This window comes from Orycteropus afer, unplaced genomic scaffold (genome assembly GCF_000298275.1).
Source record: "Orycteropus afer afer isolate SDZICR_OR568_19922 unplaced genomic scaffold, OryAfe1.0 scaffold00202, whole genome shotgun sequence".
Classification (NCBI taxonomy): Eukaryota; Metazoa; Chordata; class Mammalia; order Tubulidentata; family Orycteropodidae; genus Orycteropus; species Orycteropus afer.
Genome location: NW_006921789.1, coordinates 613,484 through 626,713, shown reverse-complemented (window position 1 = coordinate 626,713; position 13,230 = coordinate 613,484). Strand labels below are relative to the sequence as shown.

Below are 13,230 nucleotides of genomic sequence, written 5' to 3'. Positions count from 1 at the left end.
GAGGAGTGGCTGGTGGGTTTGAACCACCAGCCTTCTGGTTAGCAGTCAGTTGCCTTAGGTACTACGCTACCAGACATAGCACCATTGAAATTTCTGAGTTCTTCTGAAGCAAAGACATTTTAAAAGAGAAAACAATTTTAGTTTTAATGCTGTGTCTCTATAATAGTTTTTCTTTTTTTTTTTATTTCTAAATTTAATGTTTTAATGTTAATCTATGTGCCTTCCTCAACTTTGCGCCCTCTTACAATTGTGTGCAATATTTGTATGACTTTTAGGTTTTAATGGTGGTTAGGAAAATGACCTCCTGGTTAGTTTTAGGATAACTTGATACCTTGTTGTGAACTGTTGATAGAATCTTCAGATGATATTATGCAGGCTAAAAAAAGTGAAAAAATAGCTGGCACTAAAATGAGTTAAATGAATGCAACACTTTCAAATACGTTAGGCTGAATCACACATTATCGTCTGAAGTGCTTGTTATGCAGGGAGAGTGTACCAATCTCTGTGTCATTTCCATTGATTTGGTTGAGACATTTACTCAAGTTTTTCATTGCCAGTAATTTTCCTCCATGACTTTATTCAAATTGACTCTGTAATTGCTAACCACGAGAATTTTGATACCAAGTATTACATCCCACCAATGCCTTGCCAGTCAATAGTTAGACAATTCATGGAAAGTACTCATTCTCTCTGATTTCCTTACCACAGCAGCGTTGAATACCCTTTCATCATGACATCTTTAAATACAACATATAAAAAAACTGGAAATTGTTACTATTGAGTTTCAACCATTTCAATAAATTTGCATCATAAGATCTCTAATTGAACCCTAGAAATATATATCATCATTGCTGCACTTGCAAGCTGTTATTGGAAAACCCAATTATGGAAAATTATACTAGATTTCAGATAAATGAGGTTTTCTTACTGAAATTCAATCTGAAAAAACAGAATGTCTTAAAAATAAATTTTATGATTACTATTATTCTGTGCATAATATGCAAAGCTTATTTCTTTGAATTCTGCACAAGAGTGGTGTCTGTTCATTCATGTGACTTTTCTAATTTAATGACTGAAAATTAAAAAAAATAAACATCAATCCATGTTAAGATATTTTTTAGATATGGTTTATTAAGAATACAACAATTCCATGTAGGACTTTCACACATTTCTAGGAGATGAATTAACCAATTCCTGGGCTTTCCACATTTGCATATCTACTATCTATCTATCTATCTGTCTATCGATCTATCTATAAATTTAATCTTGATAATATCGACAGGTCAAATCTGTTGCTGGTTCCAATATCTTTGTGGTAAAATAAAACAATTTCACATAGTGACATTTTCCATAAAGTAGTTTCCTGATGCTGTGAATTCAAGGGTGATTCGCAATTCAGAATAATGTAATTATTTATTTCACATATGTATTGCACTAACTATGTGTCAGGCACTGTTTAAAGTGCCTTACTAATAATATCTCAGTTAAAACAACTGAATGAAGTACTTACTTCTTTTATTCCCATTTAATAGTGAAGAAAAGTAAGGCATTAAAAAAAAAAAAAAAAAAAAACTCACTGCCATCGAGTTTGATCCAACTCATAGCCACCCCTCCTTGGGTTTCTGAGGTGGTATCATTAAGGAAGTAGATTGCCCTGTCTTCCTTCTGAGGAGTGGCTGGTGGGTTTGAACCTCCAGCCTTCTGGTTAGCTGTCAAATGCTTTAGGTGCTACACCACCAGAGCTCCCAAACTAAGGCATGTTGTTGTTGTTATGTGCTGTCAAATAGAGAGGTTAAATAAGTTTTCAAAGTTCACATAATTGGTTAGTGGCAAAACTTGGATTTGCACCTAAGCTAGCAGGCTCCAGGTTTCGCAGTTAACTGTCATAATATGCTGTTGTTGTTGTTGTTATGTGCCATCGAGTCGGACCCGACTCATAACGACCCCTCCTTGGGTTGCTGAGACGATATCACTATGGAAGTAGATTGCCCAACCTTCCTTCCAAGGAGTGGCTAGTGGGTTTGAACTGCCAGCCTCTGGTTAGCAGTCAAGTGCCTTAGGCACTATGCTACCAGAGCTCCCCATCATAGTATAGGACATCTCAAAATGAACAACACTCAGTGAAGAAGAAAATCCTTTTACATGAGGACACATAGGGTTACCTGGCCAGATAAACTAAACTCTGTCCTTATTACTGACAGCATTCGCTGACAACAAAATCAGAATAAATTCTGGCAGTCTGTTATTAGCCTACCTTATTATTGACAATAGCTGATAATAAAGTTAAACAAACCACATATATGTGTCACTGAGACCATTTTTATAGTGAATATAATGGACTTTGGATACTTTTGTAAAATAAAATATCTGAAAAGATTATTTTTGTAGCAATTGGATGAATTCTGATGGTGTTGAACACACACACATATGTATAGTAAATATATATATTTACTCCCCTCAGGGACAGGAGAGGGGTCTAAAACTATAACTTGGAAGCTGTAATTAATTTTATAAGTACTTCTTTTATTGTAAAATCTATACCTGACTACCATAGTTTTAGCATCTGCAGCTACTGAATAACTACTTCCTCTGATGTATTAATACTGCTTTAATATTTACTAAGCATACACACTTTGTTTACAGGGCACTTCCCACTATGATTCTGGAAAAAATGTGAGATAAAGGTTTCATTGTGGCATATTTGTATACTTCATTAATTAATATGCATATTGTGAAAGACAGTAATATGGATCTCAGCTCTACATTCATAATTGGTTCAGCAACTGCCTCTGTTTTGCTATACACAGATGTGTGAATCAAGACACTGGATGAAAAATGTTAAAGTAGTCTTAATTATTAGAACAATTTTGCTTAATCGTTGCTCACTTTTACTATAGGGTTATGTAAATGTCATTAAATTACTGTTAAGGTTTCTGTATTCTTTTAATAGCTCTTATTTTCTTCTGTTTCCAGACCGCTATATCATAGTTGGCAGTCACCATTATACTGCACACAGTTATAATGGACAGGAATGGGCCAGTAGCACTGCTATCATCACAGCTTTTATCCAGGCCTTGATGTTAAGAGCTAAGAAGGGATGGAGACCAGACCGCACTATTGTTTTCTGTTCATGGGGAGGAACAGATTTTGGCAACATTGGCTCATATGAATGGGCAGAGGTAAATTAAAATTTGCATTAATTACTATGTTTTTTTTTTTTTTTTCTTTTCTGTTAAAGAAGCAAGGTGAAACTGTTGAAGCTAAATGCAAGACTGTGCTTCTCAACCAGGGTGTCAGGTCAGCTAATTTGCTGTGCTTACTTGTGAAAAAACAAGCAGAAATTATAGTTAGTAAAGAGTGGCTTGAGTAGGATCCATAGCTATCTTATCTGTGTTGCCATGAGGCCTTTAACCTCTGATAAACCCACATTAGTGTTTACCTGGTAATTGTGGCTCACCTTAGATCACAAACCTGATAGATGCTAGAGATATATATCTTTACCTTTCCTTTATTTTTAACTATCTGAAACTTAGGAACCCTGGTGGCCTAGTTGTTAAAGTGCTTGCGTGCTAACTGCAAGGTCAGCTGTCCAAACCCACCAGCCACTCTGAGGGTGAAAGATGTGGCAGTCTGTTTCAACAAAGATTTGCAGCCAAGGAAACCCTATGGGGCAGTTCTACTCTCTCCTATAGAGTTAGTATGAGTTAGAATTGACTTGACAGCAATGGGTTTCTGTAGGAGTTATGTGGAATTAGGAAATGTTATCTCCATAGCATTGAGTTCATAAAATGTGGAGATTGGACTCAAAATAGCAATTTTCTCCCTTCTACCTCATGCCCTCTCTCCCTCCCCCTGTTCTTTCCTTTCGTCCAACCCACCTACCTGCCTACGTACCTACTTATTACTGGAAACCTTTGTCCAAATGTGGTCTAGCAAACACTGGAGGTACATGTGGAACACATCTGCAGCATTTAAATCTCAAAAACTTCAGATACGTTTGTGTCTTATAGGTGTACTGCATTTTTAATGAAATATAACAACTGGTAATTGGATTGGTACCATATTAACAACACAAAAATCTTTCAATATTCTTAAATATTTTACTTACTCTTATGCTTTTCATTATTTTTTTAAAGAGGTTGATAAGGTGGAAATATGCAGCCAAAAAACACAATATTAGCTAGGATGATAAAACCATTTGACATTCTAGTTGGTTCAGTCCCTCAACTTTCTTTAAAAAAAAAAAAAAATCCTAAATATCTAGTGAGAAATTCTCTTGTTTCTTTTTTTTTTATTTTAAATACTCAAAAAGGATAAAATATATATTGAATACCAAATAAAATATCAAAAATGTGTGTAAGAGAAAATAGTATGTAACTTCTTAACTTGAAGTAAAAAAAGTCTTAAGGATGAGAAAAAAAAAATTTGCTCTGTAAAATTCATCAAGATTCACATACTGAAAATTGGCATGCTTTTCCATATGCAAATTAAGTGGTGTGAATATTTGTTCCATATTCAAAAGAGCTAAATCAAATGAAGATATTCTGTTGCTAAAAGAACCTTCTTCAATTGACAAATTTGTTAGCAGGATGAAAGATGTAATAGTTGAACCATCCTCCTGAACTTCTATTCCAAATTACTTACTTTAAAGATACAAATAAGTTCAACAACAATTTAGAGAATATGTGTGATCTGATCTGTTTTTATTAATTCAGGAAAAGTTTTTTTTTTTTTTTTGTCATAACAAAAGCAAGGATTTAATGATTCTTTTCACATTGCAAAAAATTTATCCCACTAAAACACACAGCCTTCTAGATAGCTATCTAGTAACTTTCACAATCAATTCTTGTTAGTCCTAAATGAACATGTTTATTTCTAAACTGTGATCTCAGATAAGCTTGTCTAACATTTGTAGTTCTGAACCTAAATCTTCTGAACTCTTATATATGAGAAATTTATTGCAAAAAGTCCTTAAATCTCTAAGCATCAAATATCATACCTAGTAAATTGAATCTGTAATGTTACTTTTCATTTACTTAAGCATTTTTCTTTAAGTAAATATTGTTTTTGTAAATAAAGTAAAAATTTAAGTGTTAAGTTTCACTGATCCATAGTATCTTTTGGTAATTTTATGTTTTCTCAATCAATAATAGTAAAAATACAACTACTATAATGCGGCAGTCACAAGAGGGAAATGTTTATGTTAAAAAAGGCTCTCCCTACTCAAAACGATTGGGGACCACTATCTTAGAATATTCAAGCATGTATATTTGGCACCTGATTGTATCTTCAGTCACATTCTGGCTTTTTCATGACTAGACATGAGGGGATATGAGTTAATGAAAATTATGAACAATATACAGATTTAGTTATTGGCTTATAGAATAAATATTTTGTAATTTACTGTATCCTCAATAACTATTTAAATGAAATTCATGAAACCATTTTGTAAAGTTTTCATCTGAAGAGGCATTTAAAACGTTATTCATTTTCCTTTTCTGTCTAGTTTTATTAAATCTACTTCTTCTGAGAATAAAACATTTTATTTCCACTGAAACCAATTTAGTTACTAAATGTATTTCCTAGTTAAGGTGAGCGAGGTAAGCACTTGTTGACATACCATGTTTCCCTATCAAATTTTGCTTGCATAGAAAACCCTTGAAGCCCAGAGTTACAGATAAAACGATTAGGAATGTTAGTCAATAAGCTTAAAACTCAGATTTATAGTGATAGCTTTATTAGAGAACTGACTCAATACTAACCTGGATCCTTGAGGAAAATCAGAACAGTTTGCTTAGTAAGTTCTTTACTTTAAAAAAGTACCATTTCTTCAATGAAGTATCTTTGTTGTGGTGAAATGGTAAAGCCCTTGGCTGCTAACCGAAAGGTCAGTGGTTTAAACCCATCAGCCACTCCACAGGAGAAAGATGAGGCAATCTGCTGCTTTGAAGAGTACAGCCTTGAGAACCCTAAGGGACACTTCTATTCTGTCCTTCAGGGCTGCTATGAGTCAGAATCAACTCAATGGCAGTGAGTGTTTTTGCCTACAGTGGAAGTCCTCCAGATTTTGAATCAAAATGGTCAAGCCCTGTCTCTGTCATAAACCGTGGGTTCTCAGGCAACATTAACTTCTCCAAGACTCTCTTTCCTCAGATGAGTACATGAAATCCTATCTCATGCTTTCCATGAGAATTAACTACATTTATATAAATAAAGTGTCTATGTGGTAGTCTGTAAATAGATGCTGTTTTTACATAGTGCTTAAGTAGCAATAGATAACTTTTTGAGCAACTTTAGCTGAAAGTTCATCATTTCTATTTATTTAAAATATTTGTTACTTTATGATGAATTGTTTCATTACCTCTCACAAAGGTATAGCTGAGTTTTCAACATTAAATTGGAGTAATATTATTGTTTTGTAATGTATTTAAGTCATTCTAATCTTTCATCTGACAGTGTTAGAAAGAAGAAGACATTTTTCCAAGACTTAAAGTAATACAATTTTGAGGACATGTCTGTAGAATTGTCTCCATGATAAGTTTTGTTTTCTGGTGATGTCAGGTTGATTTTGACTCCTAGGTAAGCAATGTGATGAGTACACTTTCCTCATGGGCTGTAATCTTTTCAGAAACAGATCTTCACATCTTTCTTCTGTGCAGCTGCTAGGTAGATTTGAACCGCCGGCCTTTCAGTTAGCAGCCAAGAGCTTAACTATTCATTGTACCGACAGAGCTTGTCCCATACTAATTATGCAATAAATATGTGTGTGTGTGTGTTGTGCAAGAAAGAAAGGAAAGTGAAGGACTTCTTAATAGTACTTTATTAGAAGGACCAGTGATCAATTTTCAGGGATTGGGAACAGCAGAGAAGTGGAAAAACTGCTCTACGGAATCAATTTATACTACCAATGTGCATGAAATGCAGCTTTTGTATTAGGTCATATCTACAGGGACACAATGGTATTTTGCCCCATTGTGCTCAGAATAAAGAGTCACCTCATGTAAAATGTACCTTATTTCTGCAAAGACAAGGGCTAGCTTCATTAAACCCTGAAGTAGTATGTCCACATCTGTTCTCTAACTCAGTGACTATAAAATTAAATGCTATTTCTGAACAATATTCCAGTCTTTAATCTGAAGTTGAATTCCAAACTGTGTTAACTGTTTAAGAACACTTGATTTAAATTTTACTATTCTCAGAAACATGCTTTAAAATATTTTATGGCATGTTATATCCAAACTCCTCACCAGTCATATTCAGAATTCATCTATGACTTTTTTGTATTCTACTTAATAGTCTGAAATTGCTCTTAAAAAAGTAAATATACTGATGCAATGTGATGACTTTAAATAGGAAGTGTTTATTTTTCAGTATCTAATGAATCAAGTAGAATATTTTGTTTGTATATATTTTTTGGTTTGGTTGTTAAAGAGAGATTCTTCTTTTGAATTTTAGGATTTCAAGAAGGTTCTGCAGAGAAATGTCGTGGCTTATGTTAGTCTTCATAATCCCATAAGGGGAAACTCAAGTCTACATCCTGTTGCATCACCTTCTCTTCAGCAACTCGTAGCAGAGGTACCATTAACCATTGTGTTATAAAATGGGATGAACTCGCCATCTCTTTATAACTTGACAGTTTTTGATTTTTATCTTCTCTTAAAATATGCATAAAACTGCACAAACATTTTAAGGAATGATATATTGCTGACTTTATCAATATTTCTTCAGCTAATTACTTATATTCTGAATCTCACAATTATTTGCTCCTTTTATAAGGTTATAGTTGTAGGAAGTACGAATTGTGTGGTTACAGAGAAGACATACACAAGATGTACATTTATTTTTTAAATAAAAATGAATTCATCTCTCATGTTCCCACTTCTGCCAATCTTGACATTTTGTGATAAACTTGATTATTTTTGGATTTCTTCCCTCTCACTTGAGATTTTAGTAAATGAGACTTGTCCTGTCTTTTCAACTACATTATAAGTCCCTGATTATAAGGTCTGTGTCAAATTCCCAGAATACAGTGCTAACCAAGTTTAAGATATTTCGAAATTATTGTTTGAAAAATTATTTATGGACAAGGCACGCATATATTTTCCTACAAAATAATTTGAAAAGTATTATGTAGATTGTAATGATACTCATTAGAGTAAATAATTTTTGTAATTTAGTCATTTCTTGCTTATTTTAAGAAATTTCACAGAACATTTTTCTTAGTAATAGAGTTCATACTTTTATGTCTGTATTATTTTTATGACTTTCAATACTGATAAAATGAATGGATTATTTCTCAGTATGGTAATAATTATGCCACCAATGGTAGTTGATTTCCTTCTAGCCCCAGTGTTCACTCCTGTGTATTGGAAATGACCATTCAGATGCTCACAGGGTTTTCATGCATGTCACAGGAGCCAAACTAGAAAAGGAGATAGATAATGAACAGTGTTTTTGATTACTCATAATTGTTGATTGAAATGTAATGTAAACTAACATTTTATGACTTTCACAAAGCATTTTCTAGTTTAATAGCTTTCATTGACATTTCTATGTAAATCTGTACATGTAGGATCAACCAACCACTAGTGTGCAGGCCTTAATTCATACCCAGATCTATAAGTTAATTTCTCTTGTATTGTGTACTGCTTTGAATACACTGACTTTATTTTATCTTCCTCTAAATGCTCAAAAGTTGCAGATATCTTCCCTGGGAAAATAAGATATTTCTGAATAAGGAGGTTGGCAGAAAGCAGAAAGGATGAGCTCAAGTATCCAGAAATTGCAACGGGATGGCTGGTTTAAAAAAAAAAAAAATTTTCATTTGTTATGGTTTACTTATTTTGTGATTTTTATAAGATACATAATCATTGAAATTCATGGATAAATAGAAATAAAAAACTATTAAGTAGTATCAAGTCCACAGAAAGTGAGTTTTGAGAATATAATACTATTTAAGATATTCTTGCATATATCTTAAAGCAAAATAATGTAAAATATTTTAGTGTTTAAAATAATTATGTGAACACAGCATGTTTTCTGTAATCGAGAATGATATAGCAAGATTTATCTTCTTATTTGTTTTGGGAGAAGAACCTTTTTTTGGTCTATAATGGAAAAGCCTTAAGCCTGAGAATAAATTGGAATCTGTACTGAAAGAAAATTTCTGTAAATTAGATTGTGTGTGTATGTGTGTCCATTTAATACATTAACTGAACAGGATTGTTACAAAATCAAACTAACATTAACATTATGCATTAAAAATGGAAAGTACTTTTCTGCATATATTAAATTTTACTAATGCAATACAAATATATATGATAAATGAAGACATACTTGCATATAGAGAGTAGCTTTTTTCATGAAAATATATGAAGTTTCTTCAAAGTGTAAATGTTACAAGAATTAAAGAATATAAGTTAAAAATAAAGTCTCTCAGTAATTTGTTAGTTAATTAAAATAATTTAGCTCCAGTGATATTTAAAAAAAGATTCAACATATTTCAAAAATAAATGATAACATCAAGATATAAGTAACTTTACTTACAAAGATCTGTCATACATTTTCAAAGACAAAAATAGTTAATCAGATATTTGTATTCTGGTACTACATAAATATTTCATGCTCTATATAAAGAGGTTCAAAACAAATAAAATAATAAATACATTCAAACTGATTTTTCTAAATAGAATAATATTTTCTATAAAGAAGACATGTTGATCACTTGTGGATGAAAAAAAGCTGTATGGATATCTGATGTTCTTTGTAGTAATATGCAGATTCCAAAAGATTTTTCTAGGTTCCAGGAGCTCTGGTAGTATAGTGCCTAAGGCATTTTATTGCTAACCAGAAGGCTGGCGGTTCAAACCATCAGCCACTCCTCGGAAGGAAGCAATCTACTTCCGTAGTGATACTGCCTCGGAAACCCAAGGAGGGGTCGCTATGAGTCGGATTCAACTCGACGGCACATAACAACAACAGTGGTGGTCTTAGATGTGTGTAATAGAATTTTTTAAAGAATTAATGTATCCGAAGGCATTTTAGTTTTGACAAAAAGTGGACACATATAGGATATTTTAATTGATTACAAGCTTGATATGAACTAAACATTTTAAATGACTGCCCTAAATGAAACACTTGCTTAAACTGCATAAATAGTATGATATCCAAATCAAGAAAGATGGTATTCAGTCCATCACAATACATCTTGTTATGATATTTTTATTTGTCAGATGTTTTGAATTTATGGCCATAATTTGTATACAGCAAAAGCTTCCCTTTTTAAGTGTACAGCTTGATGAATTTTGACCAATGCATACAGTCACATAAACACTATCACAACAATGATAGAGAGTATCTCTATTACTCAAAAATGGAGGCTATGGTTCGTGTGGAATATGAGTTCTGTGAACTAGTTTCTTCTTTGAGCCTTTGATTTACTTCATGCTCTTTCATTCCTGATGAGAAGAGAACAACTGTGTATCTTCATGGCTACTCACAAGCTTTTAAGTCTCCAGAAACTGCTTACCAAACTAGGATGCAGAGCATTCTGTTTTTGAACTGTGTTATGTCAACTGACGATTTGTACAGTTCTTCATATTTTTTTAGCTATTTTGAATATTATGATTATTCTTGTGTTTTGATAAAACAAGTACATTCATTTCTCTTTAATATTTATTTAGAAGTGGAATTGCTAGGTCATAGGGTAAGCACATGTCAAGCAGTTACTGTTAAAGAGTTCCCTGAAATGTTGTACTTGTTATATCCCATCACCAATGCATGAGTATTCTAGTTCCTCCATGTCCTCACCAACATTTGTTATTATTATTCTTGCAGGCATGTGGTAACACCTTTTGGAGTTTTGATTGGGGTATCCTTAATGGCTTATAATGTTGAGGACCATTTTATATACTCATACACTAATTGGCCATTTGGATATCCTCCTTTGTGAAGTACCTTTCAAGCATTTCTTTTTTTTTTTAATGTGTTATTTATTTATTTATTTTTCTTATCAAATTTTAAAATTTCTTTATATATTCTGGGTACAAATATTTTGTTAGTTATATAGTGTGAATTTTTTTCTCAAACTGTGCTTGGCTCTTCACTACCTTACTGGTAGCAAACTAATGTATTTATTAATATTTCTTATAGAATACTTTCTAAATTGCATTTATTGCTCCAGGATCTTTGTATATAGAGCATGGAAAACTTAATTGAACTTAGTATTGATGTTTAAGGGGTATAATATACCTTGATTTTTTATTATCTCATTCAGAAATATGTAGTATGTGTCATGTGCCATATATGTATTTGTGTGCATGTGTGTGTATCTACACTCACACACACACACATACACACACATACATGCCTTTAACTCTATTGGGAACTATGTTGTTGTTGTTGTTATGTGCTGTTGAGTCGGACCCGACTCATTGCGACCCCTCCTTGGGTTTCAAAGGCAGCGTCACTATGGAAGTAGATTGCCCCATCTTCCTTCCAAGGAGTGGCTGGTGGGTTTGAACCAGTAGCCTTCTGGTTAGCAGTCAAGTGCCTTAGGCACTACGCTACAAGAGCTCCCACTGGGGACTACAGGATATTTTTTAGAGGTGAATAGAGTGCCCACGTCACCTGAATGAGTATGGAATAAGAGATATTTAAGATCTACTTTCTAGAAAAAAGACCCCTTTTAAAATATAATCCACTGGTCCTTCCAAACCAAAACCAAACATATTGCCATCAAGTTGATTTCAAGTCAAAGCAGTCCCCACTGGGTTTATGAGGTGGTAAATCTTTATGGAACTAGAGAGCCCCATCTTCTTTCTGTGGAGAGGCTGACGGGTTTGAACCATCAGCCTTCTGGTTAGCAGTCAAATGCTTTAGACATTAAAGGATACACAGATGAATAGCCTGTCTGTTAATGAGTCATGACTATCTTCATGCAAAATAAGTTATGAAATTAAAGATATAATAACAGTTTTCCCCAAATAATAGTTTTAAGCATTAGTATGTAGCACAAACACATATATACTTCTCTCTATATATTGCTGTTTCATCCTGAGTTTTTGATATCATCTTTCACAAAACATATTGATTTTGCCTTTAGAAAAACAGAACTTGATCATATATTATTAGACAGTGCATGTAAGTTTCAAATAAATAGTGGTAACATTTCTAAGAGTTTATTTTGAGGAAGCCTGCAGCATTTGTATAAATGAAAGCAGTCAATCTAGCCATATTCTTAAATGTTACTTTTGAAGCATCTACCAGAAGTTGGCAAACCTGATCAAAGTTAAACAATTTCATCAATACTGTAAAGCTTTCCAGGCAAGAGAAAATGGCTTTTTTTTTTTTTTAAGTTTCTGATAAAGTAGCAGATATTTTGCAGTTTCAAAGGGTGTTTATTTTTAATTTCACATTTTACTTTTATTTTTTAATATACCAACAGCTTTCCAACAGAAATTGTAGTACATCCAGTATATCTGAAATCAACTGCTTTGTTAGAGCACTAAGCTCAGAACCAGACTATGTTATTACCTCTCCATTGTGAATGCCCTAGTCTCTTGCAGAGCTCTATTGTATGAGAGAGATAGAGGAATAGAAAACCAAAACTGTGCTTGGCCTTGCTTTACGTGTCAGAGAAAGTGAAATCCCTAGTTGTCCAGAAGCTAACTATTTTACCATGAATTTAAGACATTCGTAAAAAAAAAAAAAGGATGAGTATGATATGTGCTATACTATATTCATATGAAAGACACAAGTAATTGGTTTCACTAATAAGTATGCATTAAACTATAGTGACAAAAAGTTTGAATGGACACAAAATCTTGAAGGATTTTAACCATCTGTCTTTTCAAGACTTAATACTTCAATCAAGTAAGCAAACTCCCATTGTACCGAACCACCGATATTTCTTTTCAAATCACAGGAACTGCTCTCCCACTTCCTTGTTCAAATTGAGTGCCAAGTTGTTATGCTTCTGATCTATTCCTCTTACATGAGAGGCACTGAAATCCCACCGCTCTGTCTGCTGCGGCACTTGTACAGTTGCTATTCTGACAACCACCATGCTGTTTTTCATTCTGCCTGCCCACGTCACTCTTCTTTAGAGGTGAAAACAAAATATGTGGGACATTTTAGTCCCAGAATGTATATTAATGAGTTACCAGAAGCCTGGTATTCAAGTAACAGAGTTTTGAACTTTTTTTATTTTCCTTGTTTATATGTTTAGAT

General features: G+C 33.3%; 1 protein-coding gene across 1 annotated transcript in view; it reads left to right on the top strand.

Annotated features, from left to right (window-relative positions):
* The window catches only part of NAALADL2 (N-acetylated alpha-linked acidic dipeptidase like 2), a 1,092,303-nt gene that overhangs the window by 584,274 nt on the left and 494,799 nt on the right, over positions 1-13,230 (top strand). The window contains exons 8-9 of the mRNA XM_007948094.2: positions 2,974-3,179; positions 7,456-7,575. Coding sequence (XP_007946285.2) covers positions 2,974-3,179; positions 7,456-7,575 — 326 coding nt within the window. The remainder of the gene's footprint in view (positions 1-2,973; positions 3,180-7,455; positions 7,576-13,230) is intronic.